The sequence below is a fragment of the Aspergillus saccharolyticus genome (genome assembly GCF_003184585.1).
Source record: "Aspergillus saccharolyticus JOP 1030-1 unplaced genomic scaffold BP01scaffold_30, whole genome shotgun sequence".
Taxonomy (NCBI): Eukaryota; Fungi; Ascomycota; class Eurotiomycetes; order Eurotiales; family Aspergillaceae; genus Aspergillus; species Aspergillus saccharolyticus.
The window spans coordinates 280,909-300,841 of NW_020290640.1; the positions used below are offsets into that span (position 1 = coordinate 280,909).

At 47.1% G+C, this 19,933-nt stretch overlaps 7 protein-coding genes across 7 annotated transcripts; 3 read left to right on the plus strand and 4 right to left on the minus strand.

The window, feature by feature from the left end:
• Nucleotide 1: 1 nt before the first annotated feature.
• BP01DRAFT_302033 (ankyrin repeat domain-containing protein) lies at nucleotides 2-166 on the plus strand (the record flags this gene model as incomplete). The annotated part of the gene is made up of 1 exon (XM_025572054.1): nucleotides 2-166. A coding segment is annotated over one exon (165 nt), but the record flags the coding sequence as incomplete, so codon positions are not given.
• A 1,938-nt stretch (nucleotides 167-2,104) lies between these two features.
• BP01DRAFT_384980 (uncharacterized protein) lies at nucleotides 2,105-3,023 on the plus strand (the record flags this gene model as incomplete). Its single annotated transcript, XM_025577560.1, has 2 exons — nucleotides 2,105-2,288; nucleotides 2,812-3,023. The coding sequence occupies 2 exons, from the start codon at nucleotides 2,105-2,107 to the stop codon at nucleotides 3,021-3,023; spliced, it is 396 nt and encodes a 131-aa protein (XP_025429017.1).
• Nucleotides 3,024-4,842: 1,819 nt separating this feature from the next.
• On the plus strand, nucleotides 4,843-6,791 carry BP01DRAFT_359001 (uncharacterized protein). The gene has a single exon (XM_025575565.1). The coding sequence runs from the start codon at nucleotides 5,047-5,049 to the stop codon at nucleotides 6,607-6,609; it is 1,563 nt and encodes a 520-aa protein (XP_025429018.1). The 5' UTR covers nucleotides 4,843-5,046; the 3' UTR covers nucleotides 6,610-6,791.
• A 586-nt stretch (nucleotides 6,792-7,377) lies between these two features.
• BP01DRAFT_324340 (coiled-coil domain-containing protein) lies at nucleotides 7,378-9,164 on the minus strand. The gene is made up of 3 exons (XM_025572826.1): nucleotides 8,421-9,164; nucleotides 8,287-8,374; nucleotides 7,378-8,240 (listed from the first exon to the last, which is right to left on the minus strand). The coding sequence occupies exons 1-3, from the start codon at nucleotides 9,068-9,070 to the stop codon at nucleotides 7,434-7,436; spliced, it is 1,545 nt and encodes a 514-aa protein (XP_025429019.1). The 5' UTR covers nucleotides 9,071-9,164; the 3' UTR covers nucleotides 7,378-7,433.
• Nucleotides 9,165-9,847: 683 nt separating this feature from the next.
• Nucleotides 9,848-11,007, minus strand: BP01DRAFT_324343 (BTB/POZ domain-containing protein). The gene is made up of 2 exons (XM_025572827.1): nucleotides 10,837-11,007; nucleotides 9,848-10,789 (listed from the first exon to the last, which is right to left on the minus strand). Exons 1-2 carry the CDS (start codon nucleotides 10,863-10,865, stop codon nucleotides 10,051-10,053), a joined length of 768 nt encoding a protein of 255 aa, XP_025429020.1. The 5' UTR covers nucleotides 10,866-11,007; the 3' UTR covers nucleotides 9,848-10,050.
• Nucleotides 11,008-12,654: 1,647 nt separating this feature from the next.
• Nucleotides 12,655-14,310, minus strand: BP01DRAFT_375838 (uncharacterized protein; the record flags this gene model as incomplete). Its single annotated transcript, XM_025576916.1, has 10 exons — nucleotides 12,655-12,939; nucleotides 13,004-13,062; nucleotides 13,120-13,200; nucleotides 13,274-13,442; nucleotides 13,547-13,627; nucleotides 13,663-13,832; nucleotides 13,893-13,920; nucleotide 13,980; nucleotides 14,042-14,154; nucleotides 14,233-14,310. The coding sequence occupies 10 exons, from the start codon at nucleotides 14,308-14,310 to the stop codon at nucleotides 12,655-12,657; spliced, it is 1,065 nt and encodes a 354-aa protein (XP_025429021.1).
• Nucleotides 14,311-15,777: 1,467 nt separating this feature from the next.
• On the minus strand, nucleotides 15,778-16,320 carry BP01DRAFT_266708 (uncharacterized protein; the record flags this gene model as incomplete). Its single annotated transcript, XM_025571352.1, has 1 exon — nucleotides 15,778-16,320. A coding segment is annotated over one exon (543 nt), but the record flags the coding sequence as incomplete, so codon positions are not given.
• Between the last annotated feature and the right edge of the window lie 3,613 nt (nucleotides 16,321-19,933).

Below are 19,933 nucleotides of genomic sequence, written 5' to 3' on the forward strand. Positions count from 1 at the left end.
AGGCTATACAGAGATTGTGCAGCTGCTCTTGAAAGAAGGCGCCGATGTCAATATGCAAGGCGGGCGTTATGGGAATGCCCTGCAGGCAGCTTCTGCTAGAGGCCATACAGAGATTGTGCAGCTGCTCTTGCGAAAAGGCGCTTGTTCATACTCTCCAGAATACTAAGGGCTTCCAGCAATGTCAAATGTTTGTATTCAAAGAGTAATAATTCATAATCAATTCTTAACATTAGACCAGAAGAGAAGAATCACAGTAAATTAACCGAGTTACATATGCATACCCCGTCATCGTATATCATAAAATGACTTATATTTTAGCAATGCTCTTCAGTCTCTCGAGCAGTACAGTATACAAGGATTCAATCTCAGTTCTAGGAACCAAGATGGATAAATGCTCCGTCAATAATCGAAGAATTGTTGGATACGTGCCTGCAGACCTTCCATAAAATTTAATATTATCAGATCACCACTTGAGGATTTGGCTTCTCTTTTTTCGCTGACCCGACACCTTTGCGAGTGAACCCCCCTAAATACTACACTCTCAGATATTTAGATGTATTCTTGAGGGGTTTGGAATAGGCCCTCAAACTTCGATCACATGGGACTTAGTGAATCTCTTCGAGTCACCACCAATCAATGAGTCAGTATCAGCCGTAGCACAATCGACTCTCTCTCTGCCTTGCTTATGATTGAGGATGACTTTATACTAGCTCCAGCCATTACTAGCCTGCCTTGTTAGGTAAAGGAGTACATCAATGAAGGACCATATCAAACGTGGTCTTCTACTTTCTTCTATTGTCTAAACTCTGCCCCTCAAGGGTCTAGTATTAGTCTGATATTTCTTTTGATAGTTCTTGCCACCGGTATGCTTACTAATGGATTTTATTAGCATCAGATGCCGGGAGCGAGAACCTTTAGTTTTAAGAGAGGATCGCTGCTTGGTTGACAGACTTTTTACCAACGGGTGAGGGCCTTACCTATTACAACTCATTACGAATTTCGACCAGCATATGTGTATTTTGCGGGTAATACCTTCTGGATATAATGCAGCATATAAGACAATTACTTACACAGATTTTAAGTTACACCATCCCGCTCAATCATTTATCCACACTAACTTCTTGGCGGTGGGGCCGAAAAAGAATCAAGACGTGTTTTGTTGGTCAAGGCAATTTCGAGATCCTCTATACTGGCCATGTATACTCTGAGGGTTGGCAGAGGCTCACCGATAGACTCTAGGGCAATCACCAGAAGTACGGTGAAAGGTATAGGGGTCAAGCTGACAAAGTCCAGAGGCAGATCTGAAACATGGACTTACCTAAGGTCTTGAGCCGATGCTTGCAATTCCCCGGGGAAGACGTTTGAAGCCTTTGAATGTGAATTGGCTCACCCTACACAGGTATGTGCATATGATTCATTCAGCGATTGCACACTTCCTTCCGTAATTATTGACCTAGGAAGCTTTAATCAAAAGACGGTCTGGAAAGAATGATAGCTCGAGAGGATAGTACTTAGAAGACTACACATGCTTGTTATCAGTCTTATAGAAGACCCAAGGCCAGCTCCCCTCGGCAACTGTGCCTGGAAGCCGCCTCGAACGGAAGTCAACTCAGTCCAAAAAGTGTTCAGAGTGAATGAACTTCACTGTGCCAGGCTCAAAACCTCTAAGACACGAAACTGTCTCTTGTACGCACGACAGCATCAGGCCGCGCCTCGTCAAAGAAACCTACATATTCCATTTCTCAAACCTAGCCATCCTAAAGGCACTATGCAAACATTGCTTTTGATGGCGCCCTACCAGTATGCGTTCTCTTAAACCGCGGTTTGACCGCAGCAGCATCTATCCAGCACCGAACCACAGTCCACGTACAACAATGAGATCCACGCGTGACACCAAATCTACACCCCGCCAAGAACATTCAGACGAAGGCCCCATAAATAACCTCAGCAGCCTCCCCGAGATATGCGAAAAACTGTCCACCCTAGAAACCACAGACCAGGTGCTCGCATTATGGGCTGATGGAGTCGGAGCGCGCGTTGCCCGGATCATTCGATCATACGGGTGAAGTTGGATGAGCCGCGCGCACAATTGCGAGCCGCAGCAATGAAGCTGTCGAGAAGCCACATTCGCACCCTCACCGTTCTTGATCTACCATGCGAGATTTTGTTCATGATTCTGGGGCATTTTCGGGACTCTGAAGATTCCGGAGAGAATGCGGATGAGGGCCGACTGCAGCGGCAGACTATGCTTAGTGCGAGGTTGGCGTGTCGGGTTTCGGGTGCTGTGGGTAAGAGGATGTGAGCAAGGGGACCAATGAGTGAGTGCCTTGTCGGCTGCGTCTCGGATTACCAGCGGTAGTAGCAGGGATAGACCTAGGGCTTCGATTCGTGGCGTGCAGTCATGCGTGTAGGGATGTATATTGAGAGCCACCGGATCTGTCATCTTCTGTCAGCTGCATACAACTTGCAGATATATGGTTTGATTCTACGTCATTTCGAGAAAAACTCATGTCAAGATGGGAATGTTCATTGTGTGATAGAAGAGCCCTGGTCGACAAATGAGACATTGATACTGATTCGCAATCCGACAGAGTATGTCACAGCCACCAAAAAAATGGCGTTTTTGACAACAAGCATCCCCCCAAGCAAGGCAGAGAAAGACCAACATAAACCCCCCGCTTCCAGTAAAATCATTCCCGTGCGTTCAGCTAGTCCTTCCGCTCTCCGCCTTGAACCAGCCCAGCCACTAGCCCTTGCAGCACCAAACGACCCGCCCGTCGCACTCACTCATGAACACTGCAATACCAATAGGTAGCCCCGGCATGGGAGACCCGGGACTCGCAAATGGTCTCGCAATCGCAGATCCAGATCGTCTTATAATTTTTGACTTGACACAGGGACCCCAGCCCGCCGCAGTAATGCTTTTCGTCGGCCTCAAGGGAGGTCTCCTCGTCCTCAAGAATTTGGATCTTCAGAGGATTGGCGAGGATGCAGGTGATGAGGATGGGAAGGAGGAAGAATGAGGGTTTCATTTTGTCTGAGGTGAGAGAATTGTGATAAAAGTGGTTTGGAGCGGGCTTCTTGGAGCAGAGATGGACAAACAAAACCAGTTGATAGCGGGACACTGTCTGGATTTATGCTCGTGGTTCAGCATGCCTCTAGATTCTCAGAACTGAGGGTCGTCGCCATGATTGTTCCGTTTTGTCATCTTGCGTCTAGGGTTGCTTATTCCGTCATACATGGCTTTCCCCGGACCCCAGACCGTTGAGATTCGGAGATTTAGGAGTCCAAGCGAGAACCAGCCGACAAAGGAAAGCACTACGACTGAAATATTGATGAAGACCCCGCCTGGAGCGAGAAATCATTGTAAAATCTGGCGAGCGGCGCATTTGTGATGTGCAACTCACGATCTCAGATCAAACAGCTTGGCAATCTGGCTCAGGATATCAGGTATCGAGACGTTATCTCGACACCCTCTGTCAAGCCATGTTCTGGATGCAAATTGCCACAAGCCTTGGCTTCGCCGGTGCGTCCTGGATGGCATCCGACCAGAATCAATAGTTAGCCGCGCCTTGGAGGACCGTTGGAGATTGACGGTTTGTGGATCCATGATCCCTGCCCCGCTCTCCCTCATTTTCGACGTGATTCTTAGTAGCTCTACCAGGTAGCCTCGGACTTTGGCAGTCACACATCACACAGTTGAAAGCAGAGAGACGACGAATCCGACTAGCGGTGATGATGTACTTTCTGGGCGTCTAGTCAGAGACCTGTTTGGCCCGCGCATATAGTGAGTCAAACACGATCAACAAGTGGTTCTGAATAGCTTCACACCACTCCGGGCTCATAATCTTTCGGCTCTAGGGAGTTCTGATGATGAACGCTGATACGAAGCTGTATTTGGAAAATCTGCGAATATGGATGGTACCCGATACAATAATGGAAGGAAGGTGGTGAGAAAGGCTGATACTAGTATCCCCTGCTTATGAACCAAGCTGAATCATGTGACTCGCATAACGGCGTTCAGCCTCTCATTGCAGCAGCCGACATGCTAGTGGATCTACCTAGTACAGACTGCTGCACCAGAGAGCTGACAGCCCCCAAACATCCATGACCCATGAAAGACACGGCATCGTAATCTCGCCTATACGTACGCACCGGGCCGGGGGGACGATAAGCGATAACCAAAACTGCAAGTGGGCGTCGTATCATTGGCTCGGGAGGAATGACTGCATTGTGATGGCTGCCCCACACTGCACCGCGCCCGTCATTTGGACTAGCAATGGCAAATTGTCTCGGGCTTCCGTGGTCAACGCACTGATTTGCTGTGCAAGAGGTCTGAGATACCACGGATGCTCAGTTTGATTGACTTTATTGAAAATCGTCGGTTTATCTAACCAACCCGATCGGCTTTTTCTGAATTCATATTTGCTAGGTAGTTATCTGTCACTAAGGTTACTAATACTGTGCTGTAACTAGCTACCTACTACCACTGACAAGCAGCATGAACCACTAAGAAATGCACTAAATACAGGCACGCGACCTTAGCTGAGGCTTGGCCCCCAGAGCAGCGGAGGCAGGGCTTAGCTGACTAGTGAGGTCCGTGTCGCTCATTTCCAACCACAGTTCAAGGGGCGAAATACGAGATTTAAGACGAGGGGCAAACTACACAGTATGGTATCTTAGGGCTGGCCAGACCCGCCGATGAGAATTAGCTCGCTCGACCCACTGCCCGTCCAGAAAAAGCCTCAGCAATCAGCCCTACTTTAGTGCGGATGAGAAGGCAGAAAGATGAATCGCCCCTTATTGGCCTCTAGGTGGTTCCATTCCAAGGAATAAGTAGACCCTCGGGCCCTCGTGGCCCCTCTCGACAACCTGTTAACAGTGCAATGGATCGACACCAACCCTAAAACCCTTTGAAGGGCAACGTCACCTCCCAGGCAGAAACAATCCGGATTCTGGCAGCTACTGCAGTGCTCTGCTGCTGCTGCTGGTGTGTTTTGTGCTGCACACGCGCCCGCCCATGCATTTTCCACCTCCATCGACACCATGCTGGCTTGGTCAGAGCCCAAGCTGCTGCTATCGCAGAAGATGAGTCTTTTGACGACTCTGTTCAACCCGCGCAATTTCCGGCTCGTCATCGCCGCTATCGCGACGACATGCATCCTCTTCGTGCTCCTGTTCTTCCCGCGGGGCTCCGCCGCTTCTTTAGACATGACCCGATTTCCCGACCTCAAAACCACCCAACCCCCCATTACCGCGACAGAGACCACCCACGCTAACCTCACAACCGCCGAAGTCACTCTCCTCACCGACCTGACGCAGTACTTCACTGACTACCCGATCGAGAAGCCCTTCAAAGAGCGATACGGTGAGCTGGGCCGCCGTCTACGCATCGTGCGGGACTGGCTGACACTGGCGCAAACCACCAACAACCCGACCACGCGAGCGCTTTACCAGGATGCCATCGAACAAGTCGTCGCCACGCAATTCCCCTTCCTCACGCACCCTTCCCACCCGGCCACCACCACGCACCCGCTCGCGACCCTCCGCGCGAGCTTCACCGCGCCAAGTGCCGGGATCGTCATTCCCACCAGCGACAAAACCGTGCGGTACGCGGCTCATTTGATCGGGGCCCTCCGCTCGGTGCTCAACTCCACGCTTCCGATCCAGGTCGTCTACGCAGGGGACAGCGACCTCGCCGCGCGGAACCGCGACCTACTCGCCAGCTTAGCGGGCCCATCGCCGACGGCCCCCACCATCGAATTCCTCGACATTCTGACGGTGTTCGACGACGCCACCCTCCAGCTTCAGACCGGAGGGTGGGCGATCAAGGCGTTCGCGGCGCTAGCCTCGCGGTTCGAGACGGTGATCCTCGCGGACGCGGACGCGGTTTTCTTCCAGCAACCCGAAGTGCTGCTGGAGCACGAGGCATTCGTCCAGCGCGGGGCGCTGCTGTTCCATGACCGGCTCCTGTGGCAGTATGCGTTCGAGGAACGACATCAGTGGTGGCATTCGCAGATCCGGCGGCCGAGCGCGGTCATGAACGACTCGCGCGTATGGGTGGAGAAGTACGCCGAGGAAGGGGACTCCGGGCTGGTCGTGCTCAACAAAGGACGCGCGGAGATTTTGGTCGGGCTGCTGCACGTCTGCTGGCAGAACTCGTACGAGGTGCGCGAGGAGACAACGTACAAAATCACGTATGGCGATAAGGAGAGCTGGTGGTTTGGGTTGGAGCTGGCGGGGGCGGAGTATGAGTTCTCGCGGCATTACGGGGGCATTGTGGGGTGGGAGAGCCCGGTCGAGCGGGGCGCTCAGAATGTGGTGGATGGGGTGTGCAGTTTTGTGATCGCGCATGTGGATGCGCGGGATCGCTTGCTGTGGTGGAATGGGAGTTTGCTGAAGAATAAGGGCCAGCTCGGGATGGAGAATGAGTATCAGGTGCCGGAGAAGTGGATGATTGATGCGGAGTGGGTCAAGGGGGCGAGGAAGCAGGATGCGAGTTGTATGGTGAATGGGGTTATTCGAGATTTGACGGGGGAGGAGAAGAGGGTCTTAGAGCGGTCGATTGAGTTGGCCCAGTCGCTGGATAAGTTGGTACAGCTGGGATGAGTGGCTTCAAAACGGCCCCCTGGAAGTTGACTGGAACTGTCTCGACTGCCGCTTGCATGCTACATCTCCATCCAACTGCGTGTTGTTGGAATGCGGGAATGAACGCCATACATACACAACAACTTTGTACATACATATGATATCCGAATCAATAGTGGTCTAAATACCCATGCTCATCCGCAGGCAAGAATTGATCCACACTTTACGGCATTGCGTCCCAAGATTTCCAGTACGTATGGCGGGAGAGAACAAGAACAAACAGTCCGCCGCGTAAAGATATTGGAGGAAGACAAGGGACATAGCCACGTGAGGGCCGACCGAAAATCAAGGCCTAACTAAGAGATAGACAGGCATATGCACCGTCTCATCTGCACCTGGGCTTTCTAGAAAGTTGGTACAGTAGTAAGTACCGTCACGAAACCGGTGCATCGAAATCCAGGCCGTGCATCAATTTTTGCAGCCTATCATCATAGAGAGAAATAAAACAGCCCAAGCAGAGCAGTTCGAGTTTTGCTAGCTAGGACAGTACAGTACCATAATGAGGCTGAGACATTAGCATGGTGGGTATGTTCCGGCGAGCCTACTCTAAATTTTGGCCATGACTACAAATAGCCTTAGTCTGGGGGACGAAAGGCTATCTGGTTTCCTCACCGTTAGGTGGGTCGCTACTGCGTAAATTGTCCACCTGGGTACTCTGATGCTAAGAAGTCTACAAATTTCGTCTTCAAGAAGTGATGAGATAAGACACAAGATTTATTCGACATCAGTGCAGTAACTTGAAATGTCGTAATTTGCAGGATCCTAGACGGTAGTTACATGAGCCATTATTTGCTATTGACCTTGTTATGGCCGTTCGCAAGCTCCAAAGACTGGCGGACATTTGTATCCTTGGAGGTGACAGAACGGTTTCGCCAAGTCTGGGCCATCTTCCGAACGACACTGGAACTGGATGGTTCTCGCTTAATCTCGCTCCGCGCCTTCGAAAGAAAATGTGAAGAGCTGGCCAGCTGGATCACAACCGAGTAATCGATCACATTGTTATTCTCGATGGAAGAGAGACGAGGAAACACTGTCAGAGTATCGGGCTCTCGAGGATTGTGCTTGCTACCTGATGCTGATCGTTCTTTATCGGGGGCGTCGAAAGCGATCCAGTCCTCATCGGACTCAAGTGGGTCAAAGTCGGGCTCATACATTCGCTTGGAACGTCTGATTAGCTGCCAGACTTCGGCAGCCTTCCGTACTATTACTTCTATCTCCGAGTAAAGTGAAGCGCGTTGCGTGTCAGGGAGTATGTCATCAATGTAACACAGTACATTGCTAACAACATTTTTAATAGTGGTCTGGAGCGACTTATCCTGCATGTCTGGATTGATAGATTGCAATAGAGAGCGACAGAACGATTCTTTCTCAAAGTCGGTCCTAGCGAGATATTTGAGAGTTTGCCGTATGCGTGGGTCCGTAGGCAGGATATAAACGGGCTGGAACACATGCTGGTCAATCTCTCTAGCGAGAATGGCGAGAACTAATGCCGACCGGACCTGTTTCGCTGCTTGAGAATTGGAATATGGCAAAGGAATTCGGTGAGTTTGAGCAAGGTGAGACTCCTTCAGTTTGGACCATGCAGAAACATTCTAAAGAGTAGTTAGTTTCTGTCCAGAAATGCCACGATATACATACTTGAAAACTCTCGGGCGGCAAGTCAACGGCAAATGCAGAATTCAACTTCGTTTTCGCGAGTTCCCATAATCCTGTGAAACTGTCTATCCTGCACGAGAATTAGCAGATGAGTGAGCTCACACGGAGGAACATACAGGATATTTTCTTCACTATCAATATGACCAACAGTGAACCCCTCAACCCGGCATAGTTTGGCTTGGACGTCAGCAAGGGTAGATTTTAGGTTCTGGTTCGCTTCCTCGATGTCCGAATTGAGTTTCTCTAGCCTTGTCAAGCGATCGGTCAAATTAACCTTGTCTGTTTTGAGACCGGTGATGATTGTATCTTTGGCCTCGATTGTGCCTTGCAATGTGCCACATTCCTGCTTCGTTCGCGCCAGATGATCCGCCTGTTTCTTCATTTCAGCTGTCAGCTTTTTTATTTGGGTATCTCGATCACAAAGGCCTCGGATCTGCTTTTCAACCAGGCTTTCTTTCTCTTGAATAACCTTTTCGAGTTTCTGTACCTGGACTATTGTCTCTCGGTGCTGGCTTTTCGCTTTTTCATTGACTTCCAACATCCCGTCGATGGTCGCCTCTCTTTTCTTAACCTTGTTACTCATGTCATCCAGCCGACCTTGAAGTTTCCTGTTGTCTTCGCAAATATTCATAATCATTTCAAACCCGACTGACGGAGATAATGCTTTAAGTTGATCGAAGAAGCTCAAGATAGTCTGGGCTTCGGGAACTAGACTTGAAGATGCCGCGGCTGCCATACTTGGGTTTTCGCAAGTCATAGCTGACATTGAAACTCAGAGAATACGTAAAGGTATGTAGGATACACGACAGACGTTGCTATTCTGTTTACCTTGAGCAGACTACCCCAAGAAAAAAAACAAGCAAGGTCAATCCAGATTATTTATCATAAAGAGCAGATCAAGACTACTTGCAAAGAGCCATCTTATCTCTCAATCTCATTTCACTCTCCATCGAGTTCGCTTGCCTTGATTCAAGGCGAAAGTGAACAAGGGAGTTGTGGCATACTCCATGTGGCTACCACACCACCGGTATCGAGATTGTCTGATCGCTCTCGCTTTAGGTCCTCTGGGGTGCCTTCCAGGTCAACAATATCAGATGTCAAAGGACAGTGATATGATTGAAGCTGCCTTAGGCTGGCTTTTTCAAAGTGAGGCTATGCAACGTGTCGCTCAGACAGGCGGGTACCCCGCAGTTCCTCGTCAGTCGACGGGGAATTCCTCCCGAAAAAGGGTCGGAATGGCCGGATGCATCTTAATTGGTGGAAAGCAGCTCGCCCATTGATGTATCAGAATTAGCAAACGCTGTCGAGCCTGCCAGGATAAACCTCACGAATGATAATTGCTCTCAAATAAACTGTGCAAATAATGAGGGTCGGAATGGGGTATCTAATATAATCCCCGCTGGCATCAGCTCGCAAAAAAGTACATGTTCTCGAATTGTGCCAACAGAAGCATGAGAACAATCTGATTCCTGACTAAGAAACGTCGGTTAAGATATTTGAGGCCATTAAAGCGCATAACACCAAGTTTTGCATGGAAGCTGACCAGCATTTCTCGATGCGACATACGAAACTAGACCTCTATTATAGGCAGGCACCATGGAACACCAAGCGCGCCAAGCAAGCTGTTGATGGGAAACAGGGAGGAAAAACATTTCAACGAGCACAGCACAAACACAGTAAGCTTAGATAAGCGGTGTGTACCCGTCCGAAAAGAATCCGCTTGGCTGCGTTGGCTTACTGATTTTCTCAAAGATCGTAATTATCACCCGTCCATCTAGCAGAATATTGCGTGAACTGGTGCTTTTGCTGTGTACTCCGCCATGGCGGAGACTGTGCTGGGCTCAGCGAAATCATCATACGGGAGCTCAAAGCGGGAAAATCTTTCAGAAGATCATGAAAAGAACCCTGTAGCCGCAATTTGTCTATACTATAAGCGGCATACTGAGCCAGCCAGTCCAACAAAGTATCCTCATGAGAGAGCCTGGAAAAAGATAGTCGTAAAGCATCAATTACTGCAAGTTGCCTATCGAGTCCATCCGGCTTGTCCAGGTCCGCGAAACAGGCGGTCGCTTTTTCGTAGGCTAATTTTTGAAGTTCAGGAATAATATAAATATGTGAGAATATATAAAGCCGAACGTGGACGAGGAGAGGATGATTCTCCGAGGTAAAGTCCGTTTCTGGACTTTTTGTTCCAGGCTTATCCTCGATGTCTGTGTCGACCTTGTCCGGGATAAATGGGGTCGGAAGAGGCTCCAAAAGGGTGATTGAAGTAGGATAATCCCCTCGATATGCCCATTCAATAAACCGAGCCACTGTTCCCTCTTTCACATCTTCAAATTCGTACAGGGAGTCCCGTCCTTCTTTGAGCGTACTATCCAAAGCTGCAATTAGTGGCCTGGACTTCGATTGAAGCAGTTTCCGATGAATTCTAAACGATCGTCCCGTCTGACGAACTCGAAGGGACACGAAATCCGAGTCCAAAAAGCTGACGAATGTAAGCATCACCTATATTCATATTGAAGAGAGACATACTCGATGTATGCTATCTCTGTCCCTGACATATTTTCGTCAGCTGATTGAGGTGAGGGTGAGGTTCTGCGTGCAAGAGGTGAAGAATAGTTTTCTAGATAATCAGACTGTGAAGCTTCTCTCAAAGGTAGCAGCGAGCTTGAACTATCGCGCTTCTTGTTCTTTTTGCGCACCATTATATCACTACCCGACGAAAACAAAGAGCATCCTACTGGTTATAAAGTATCTGAGTTCCGCTGACCAATACGTGTTCTGTTTCTATTGGTTGAGGATTATGATTCCCGGTTTAAAAATTGTGGTGGTCTAGCCACGTTATACTCGATCGCGTTGTTTCAAGACATCTGAAAACGAATCATTGCAGAGTAAACACTTCAGTTCTGCCCAAGTAGATGCATAAGCCTAGTTCACGTTGATGTAAAGCCAGCTCGGCCTGGGATGGACCTTGGGCATAAAAATGCGAGGTCGGTGATCGGTGATTGGTAGGTACTTTATCAATTCTATTCCACAGACATTTTAGATCGGAAAGTCCCGTGAGCTTGCTTTTATATTCCAATGGTCCAGAAGAATTGGTTCGCCGCCATATTAAAAGAAAACTCCTGGCGATTACAGGCTTGGCGGGCTGTCCGTAGCTAATAAACTTACAGTTTATCCTAGCTCCCTAACCTCTATATTAAGCGATGGACCAGGCGCTCGATGGGGCCCCAAAACGAAGCAAATAACATAGTAACTGATACACCCAGCCTAACTAATTACCTTTAAACTATTCTTATCTAAGCCGCAGCGGACTGTTAGCTTCGTACACCCTCGAGTAAGCGCGAATATAGAAAAAGGATTATTGCAAGCTGCCCGCGGAGTATTATTTACTGATCAGCATAGTAGCTATAACTAATTATAGTACCTCTGCTCTCTAGACCCACTTTAGTCCCTCTCAAAGTCGGACCATATATTCTCATTTCAGTCTTCCATAATTACGATAGACCTTTCAGTCCCAGTTATCTGATTGACAAAAGTGAGCCTTGAATACGGAGTCCGATATGCATTTCAGATACAACGATACAAGGATAGTGAATAAGAAGAAAGCATACTAAAACTGATTCAATACACAACGCTTTCTTCACGATTGGTTTTAGTGTGTACTTTCCAAGCAATCGTTTTGGAGATTCCAAAGACTCATCTGCTGCACTATCCTCATTGACTGACCAGCAGGCTACGGATTCAACCGGGCTCTCTCCCTTGGAGTTGTTTTAAAAAAAATTCATAGCAACTTCGATCTTCCGTTCGAAATTCGTTTTCGTTATGGGAAATTTCAGAGTTCCCGGCTTCTACGCTTTCAGGTGGGCTCTCTCTTTGGGTTGTCAAGAACTCATAGAAATTTTGATCTTCCGTTCGAAATTTTGTGTTCGTAGTACGAGATTTGAGAGCTCCCAACTTCTTGGTTGATGTTCAGCGATTGGAAAGACTGAGGCGATAATGTCAGAGAGTCTGCAACAGAATCCACATTTATTAAGTCTGCAACCGATGTCTCGAAGCCATCCAGACTGGGTCCGCTTCTGAGGGTCTCGATCTGCGGAAATAATGGGTTGGCGGTTCGGGTGATGGGCTGAAGTAACTGAGACAGGATATTCTGGAAGCCATCTTCGAAAGGCGTCAGGTTTGCTCCAAGAAAGGCACCGAAGACAAAACGGCGGACAAACCAAGAAGTCAGATGGTTCGCCTGAGGGAACTCATCAATAAAGCATGGCAAGAATAAAGTCGATTTGTCATGTTCCTGGGCTTGCAGTTTGGGCAGACCACAGCGAGCTTGGGCTTTTACGGGTTTGCTTAAAGTAGGTTGTGTTGCAGTCTCGCAAGCAGGTCTAGCGGCCGCAAAACATTTCCAAGTCGATCAATCAGGGTCTCAAAAGTGTCAGCATCGTAACGATACCGGTCAGGTTTCTGAGCTTGAAGTAATGCGGTACGCGCGATTTGGTGGTCCGGGGAGGCATTAATTATTGTGTTAATCTCGGTTGATCTGAAACCTAAACGATGGGCAAGCTGAGCCATGTTATAGATGGCGTGCTGGTCGGCTGGAGCAAGTTTTGGTTTGGCTAAATGATGGTTCTGTTTCTTCGGATCGGGCGGCATACAGCCAGAGCTGGCAGTATCCGAAATTGAATTGCTGAGCACTCACCATGTGCACTTTCCGATACTCGTACTCGGCAAATTGAATAAGATAATCGTTTATAGTATCTGAAGCCACAATGAATATTTGTTTCAATGATTAATGAATAGATACCTCAGATGGACCTACCAGTCGCTTGAGGCAGTAGGCACAACTTTCCAGGTACTTAAAATCCTCAAAAAATGTGCGCAGTGAAGGTATGAGACCTTAAGTTTGAATCCCTTGAGTCGGTCCCAAATTTCTGTCCTCCTGTCTTCTCGAAATCGGGAAATACTTGACCAGTCAAAATCATTTGTTGTGCTGACTTAGCATCATCGGGAGATGTGCCGGACGCGAGTAATTCAAGCTTCTTAATTGATTTCTGATCGATACATTTCTTTGCGTTTGTGTCATCATTAACCAGTGAAGACCAGAAGCGATGGACACGGTTCAAGTAAGCACAAATATTCTGTAAATAATGTTAGATGATATGAGATCCGAGAACAAAATAAGCAGTTTTCAGGCAGAAAGAAGAAGGTCTCAGGGAACAATGCAGACTTTGTGTTGGCGTACCTCCGGGCAACTGATTGCGACTAGTCTATATACCATACTCAGCCTCATCCCGTCCATCCAGAGACCTGGGATATCCAGTAGCTCGTCGAAGGCTTTTCGAGCCAGTTGTTATTGACAATTTGCTCCCAGCGTTGGCGATTGAATGATGATAAATGGGCCTTCCACCTTGTCCCAATATAATGGTCATCGTCAAATTGACGGATTTTGCGATAGGTATACCCATCTGCATGTTCTCGGTTAAGATCGTACTCTTCAACTAGGTGATCCCTTAGAGCATCGTCAACATCTATTACCAAGCATTCATTAGCATTCAATTTCTGCCTTTCTTACGATAGCAGTAACTTACCATCCAGATAGATATCCACGACCCACCACTTGTCGGCTGGAGCCAGAAAATCAGCGGCCGCATAAATCCGATGACGTCAATGAAGACCCTTGATCTGGTTAGGGTTGAATGTTATCGAAGATTAATGGTCTGTTCGATTGTTCTTGAACCATTCGGGGGTCATCTCAATTCTGGCTAATGCTTGAGAGATGGCTTCGCTGGAGGCCAGGGCCGGGATATAGTTCTCGACATCTAGCCTCCGGCAGCCGTCTTCCTTCCAAGTCTGTTTGAGTTTATCTATTTTCTGCCGCTCCAAGCCTATAGACAGTGGTAGATTGAATTCTATTTCCTTAAGTCTGACCCTGGCGGTATCTTGGTACTTCAGTCGACGCTCAGTGGCCACGTGCACTTCTCTGGTAGTGAGCCAATCTTGCTGCATGATGAAGGAGTTACAATGAATGATGATGAGAGATCCAGTGGCAATGGGGATGTGTTGACGCTTGACTTAAACCTCGACGTGACCGTAAAATATCATCTTCCATCCTCACTTTTCGGGGGGCATCATGAAATTTGAACATATTATCACTTTAAAAAAAACTTGTATTCACGCAAGTCTTTATCTTTGAAGAGGACATCACATTTTTGTGGTAAGTATAGGACATGCATGTTTGAGATAGAGTGGTGGCCATTTCGATTGCAAATCACTGAATCTATTCATTGCCAGCATGGTCCAGTACACATTAAAGTTACGTACCTCAAGCTTACGAAGAATAGAAGATTGAATCAGAGGTTCTCATAGTCATTAATAGTGTACAAATCCTGAGGTCTAGTCATTTAGGGAGGTGTCGCTAGTGCAAGAGCTGGGGGGAACACACGATCGGGTGTACATTATCCGTATGGTCAACCCGAGAAATGCTGTCTTCTATTTCGTCTTGAATTAGATAATTGATTATGCTATTGTGACTCGGTATTATTAGTCGCTAGCACTTGTAGAAGTTGAAAACCTTTCTGAGACTAAGTAGCTAGAGATTTTGACCCATGTTTTTCCGTATCAAGGTACCCTAACGCCTACAAGGCGGTCCCTGGTTGAGACATTGGCTAAAGTAGTGCAGGATATAGTGTAGGCAATACTTCAAAAGTAAATGCAACTTAAGATAATTTCTCCAGATTATACTCTGCGGTGGGCTTCAGTCTGCCCCTCAGTCTCAATGTTCTTTGCTTTGCACTTCTTTTGGCTTCCTTCTGCGCTTTGACCCGGTTTTCTTCTTGGCATTGGGTTTCTTTTGACCTCTTTCCTGCGCCCCGGTCCGGATTGTCTTCTTCGCTTCGCGCTTCTTTAGAGCTTTCTTCTGTACTTTAGTCCTGCTTTTCCCCTTGGCATTGGGCTTCTTTTGAGCTTCTTCCTGCGCCTTGGCTTGGACCTTCTTCACTTTACGCTTCTTTTGAGCTCCTTCTTGGGCCCTGGGCTGGATTTTCTCTGCTGTGCACTTTCTTCGAGCTTCCTTCTTCGTTGTATCCCAGACGCTTTTATCAAGGTCGAAAATGCTTGTTAGAAAGATTTCTGAAGATTGTTTCCTGCTTGACCTCATTGTCAAAAAAGGCTCACCTGCATCATTTGAGTCTGGTCTCAATTGGCAACGCTTGCTAGCTTCGTTGTCTTGTCGCAAGGTTCTGATAATCACTGTAAAAAGAATACAGGCCGAGCTCAAGACTGCAAATCTTATCATTATGACGAGTAATAAAGGCCATAGGATAGGTGAAGGAAGGCTGTCCGGGGGCACCTATATAGTTTGTGAGCATCAACGCGACAATAGGATGTTTTCTGCCAAACCTTTGATCTCTCGTTCCGCTCAGTGGCCCTTTCACTAGGGATATGCTGTCCTGATTGAGTGATCAGATCTTTCAAAGGTAGCTTGTCTTTGGACTCCCCAATAGACCTCCATCTTTTAGACGTATATTTCATTCCGAATTGCTTAATCCATTTGAAAGATTTGTCATCAGGCCATATTTCGTATGGGCATCTTTCGCCGCCCGGAACAGTCGGATGGATATTAATGATCATTTGAACTGCGCAATGGCCAAGAAGTCCTTGAATGATTGGCTCTTCTATCGATTGGTAGTTTGAAAGACCAGTGGGATGTAATCGTTGAGGTGGTGGACGGGAAAGTAGTATGACTGTTTCGAATCTAGCGATATGCCAAGCAAAAATTGCGGAAGCACCATGAATATACCGACTCCATTGGTTCTTTGTTTTTCTCATCCTCGGACATTCTGGATTGGTTTTATCCATCAAAGGGCCCATGGCTGTAGTTAATGTTTGTAGGTTGTTTTTCTCGGCCCATGCTTGGGCCTTGTCGAACGGTATGCCACTCCAAAGAACTTGACCATTGCGAATCCACCTTGAGTGGAATTGATCGAATATCTGCAGTGCCTCTGTGACAGTCACATAGTGGCTGAAGACTTTAGTAAGTGGGACACCAGGAGCTTGTTGGCCAGAAAGCCATTGAGAAATATCGTCAGAATCCATCGTTCTGCTCAGATATTTCAGTGGCTGACAGGTTTAGTATGGACATTATAGGAATTTCGAAACACCAAAGAAACTGAATCTACCCTTTCTCTGCAAGGGATTGTGTGACAATATATACAAGACGTCATTGATGCGGAGTAATGTAGACGGATTGGATCTAGGCTCGTATCATTGTCGGATCCCTGAGTAAGAAAATAGCAATCATACTACTATCTATTTTGATTAGATTGGAGAGACTGCATGATTCTTGGTGGGGACATAGGCACTCTATTCATGCCCAGTCAATGCCTAGTCACCGTTCAAATTGTTAGATGCAGTTTCACAAAATCAGCTGGAAAGTACATATAGCAATGCGGTTAAAAGCTCACGATGAATGGGCATCGGAACCAGGTTGTACGGTAGTCAAGCGAGAAGAGTGCCTCTTAGACGCAAATACCAGTACAATGATCAGGTGCAGAAACTGTGTTACTTTGAGTAATCAGAGACGAGACTTAATTACTATGCTAGCCCGTGGAACCGAGCCCACATATGATCAACACCCATGAGGCAGCTAAATGACGCGCTAGTACATTCCTCAGGTCTCAATCTAAGAAGTGATATACTTTGGTATGCAGAAATGTCCGCCGATAATTTGAGTATCTGTAGTCGTGTTACCTACATTGGTATTTCCATTCTTACCATTTGGTCTGCTCAGCCTAATTCCTTCCGCAGCTCTCACTTTACCTCATGCGGTCACGGACTTCATCATCGCGATCAGCAAGTCACGTGAGAATTCTGGAACGGAATCAAGGAGAGTGTCTTGGAAGATAGCATCAGCTGCTTCATTTTTCCGCCTCAACAGAAAGGTTACGTAAAGTGATGTCCATGACAAGGTCCCCTTTAGGCGTTGAATTGTAGATTTCCAAGACTACCTGCGGGAATTAAGCCGCGTCTAGTCTCTAAGCTATTTCATATTCAACCTTTCTTTGGGCGAGAGCTTTTAATCATATGACGGGGAGACGGTCCGCAAGAGAGTACATAAGTATGTGAAATGAGAGAGGGTCAAGTATAGGAGTGGTATCTTCAGCATCGTTTGTATCAGGAGATTGACCTGAGGCCCCCCGAGTCCCCTGTATTGTAGTTTCACTGTCAGGAACGTGGCAACTCGAGCCCGTGAGGCTCAATTTAATGTCTTGTTCGTGGCTTTGTTCTGTTGTATTGTGAGATATGACTTGGTAGTCCAAAGTGTATACGGATCTTCTTGGATCTGGACGGTATTTGTGGTAGCTTCCTATTATGTTTTCCCGAGTTAGACAGATATCTTCAAATGGCAGCACTCTGGCTGTGTACAATGAAATCTACTTCCATGGCACCAGAGAAGAAGCCCGATTGCGCGCAAACTATACAATTATGGGCAGGGAAGGACTCTTTACCACACAGAATGGTGAAGTCACTATATTTTGGGTTGAGACGCATTGCTGATATTCGATCAGTTGATGTGCAAACGGAGGTGATACATTGATTGCTTGGCAACCTGAAGCACGTACTTTGCTAGAGCATTCATAAGTTCTTAGAGGGGGATCAGTGTTTCGATTTTGTTGCTCAAGGGTCTTTCGAGTACATCATGCGCAGCCCAGAAAGATGCTTTGTGTACTAGTCTCTTCATTGGCATCTTGGCATTCGAGTTCTTTTGATGCTCTCCTCAAAAGTCATGGTCGAGAATAAAGACGAGTACTAGTAATACTGATCCCATACAGAAACTATTTATAGCCCATTAGTAGAACATCTAGAATCAATCGATGATATCATACTAAAATAGCCTTTTGTTAATAGCTGGTTTCATCGTTATAGCCAAATACGAATATTCTCTTGCTGGTGGCCCCTTGCCACACATCATCATTTGGAAGTGCGAATCCTCGTATTAAAAGATCTTGAAGGTCGTTAGGCAAATTGTGATAAGAGTACCAGAATAGGATCGCACTGCTCTGATCTTCTCCAAGTAACTCGTAAAGTGTCTTGGCGTCTTTGAACAGCTATGAATGTTTTTTAGTGTGCCCTATCGAATAAGGTAAACTTGAACAAACTCTACCTTTGGAGCTTTCTGGTGCCCGTGGTAGTCATCAAAGCGATCCGATGAATTCAAAAATACGATCTACACGGGAAGCCTTCTCACCTGATCTATACTGATACTTCTTATTGGTTAGCACTCTCAGAAGCTAGAGAATTCGACTTGGATGACAGCGAGCATAGAAGTATGAGGTAGCTCTGATTAGAAACTCAAGCTTAATTGAAGATTGGGTTTTGCGACATCGAGTGCGACATCGAGACACGGATGTTAAACAATGCCTAGAGTACAAGTCAACATGTCGATGGAGACATCGTGTTTCCTTTGCTAACCAAGGCTACCTTCGGTCCCGAGTTGAATATGATGCTCGCAAATGACATTGTACTTGCCCGCAGCAGAATATTATGCTGTTTCTCTTTCTCTTCAGAGCGTAAGTCCTACAAGCAGGGTGTCGGAAATCATCGAGCTGTAGCACAGATCCTGAAGACTTGAGTCGTTAGTCATAATACGGAAGGCTAGAAGCGCAACAGTAGATATGTCGGACCCTGTTCATACGAGCGATATGATCGAGAGATAGTCGGACGACTACAGGTTGTAAGACTGGGATGGTCGTAAGACCGGGATAGTCGTAAGACTGGAGTTCTAAGACTGGACGGGTCGTAAGATAGTACTTGTAAGACGGGCACAGTCAAAGGAGCATCTGCCGTCGCCTGTCCCAGGCGTAAGAGTCGAGAAGTCGTCAGAAGTAGTTCGATGATTGCCGAAGTTCCATGCTACCTTAATCATGAGCGAAGGAAGATCACCTAGGTATTTGGATATCATTCAATATTGTTGAAGAAGCTGGGGCAAGTTCCAGGATTCCCTCATGTATCCAGAGGTCTTTCTTGAATCTCATGGAAACTATGAATGTACTATCAAGTATTGCATTACACCCGCTTTTTCGGATGGTGGTTTTGCGCAATCTCGATCATAGAAAGTACATCAATTTCCACGCCTAGATTTGTTGTTGATGTTTTGTGTCTTGATAGAGATGGCTAGAAACCGCAAATTGTATGGGTTATGGTCCAACCTCCCAGCTTGTGAAGATATGAAATAACCTTGATACTCTAGACAATTTGTCTGTCACTCCGACGATTAGAAGGACAAAAACAGGCGCGTATTTCAGTGAGCTAGAGCAGCCATGATCACATAGCCGTTGTAGTTTGTCGGTACTGATCAGAGAGCGAAACCAGAAGTCATCGTGCAAGGTAATATCCACTATCTCTTTATGTTCTGTGTTGAACTGTCTAGAGCCTGAATACAGGGCTGCGCTTGGTTTTGAGCCTTCGGGATCGATCCGCGCGGATGACTGGTTCCGCTTATCAGGCATTCGCTGTTGTGTCCACTGCTTTGCGTTGTTGATGTGTACGGCTGCATTCTTGCATGTCTCTTCTTGTGCGAGCTTTTAAAGCCTCGATCCGGAGCGGTGGACAAAATGTTTGAGATAAGCAC

Bases quoted from the DNA above. Each gene is read 5' to 3' on its own strand.
- BP01DRAFT_359001 (XM_025575565.1), top strand. From the start codon at position 5,047: ATGCTGGCTTGGTCAGAGCCCAAGCTGCTGCTATCGCAGAAGATGAGT.
- BP01DRAFT_324340 (XM_025572826.1), bottom strand. From the start codon at position 9,070: ATGTCAGCTATGACTTGCGAAAACCCAAGTATGGCAGCCGCGGCATCT. The intron at 8,375-8,420 runs GTATGTTCCTCC...ATTCTCGTGCAG, and splicing joins GATAGTGAAGAAAATATCCT to GATAGACAGTTTCACAGGAT. The intron at 8,241-8,286 runs GTATGTATATCG...ACTACTCTTTAG, and splicing joins TGCCGCCCGAGAGTTTTCAA to AATGTTTCTGCATGGTCCAA.
- BP01DRAFT_324343 (XM_025572827.1), bottom strand. From the start codon at position 10,865: ATGTCAGGGACAGAGATAGCATACATCGA. The intron at 10,790-10,836 runs GTATGTCTCTCT...TACATTCGTCAG, and splicing joins ACAGAGATAGCATACATCGA to CTTTTTGGACTCGGATTTCG.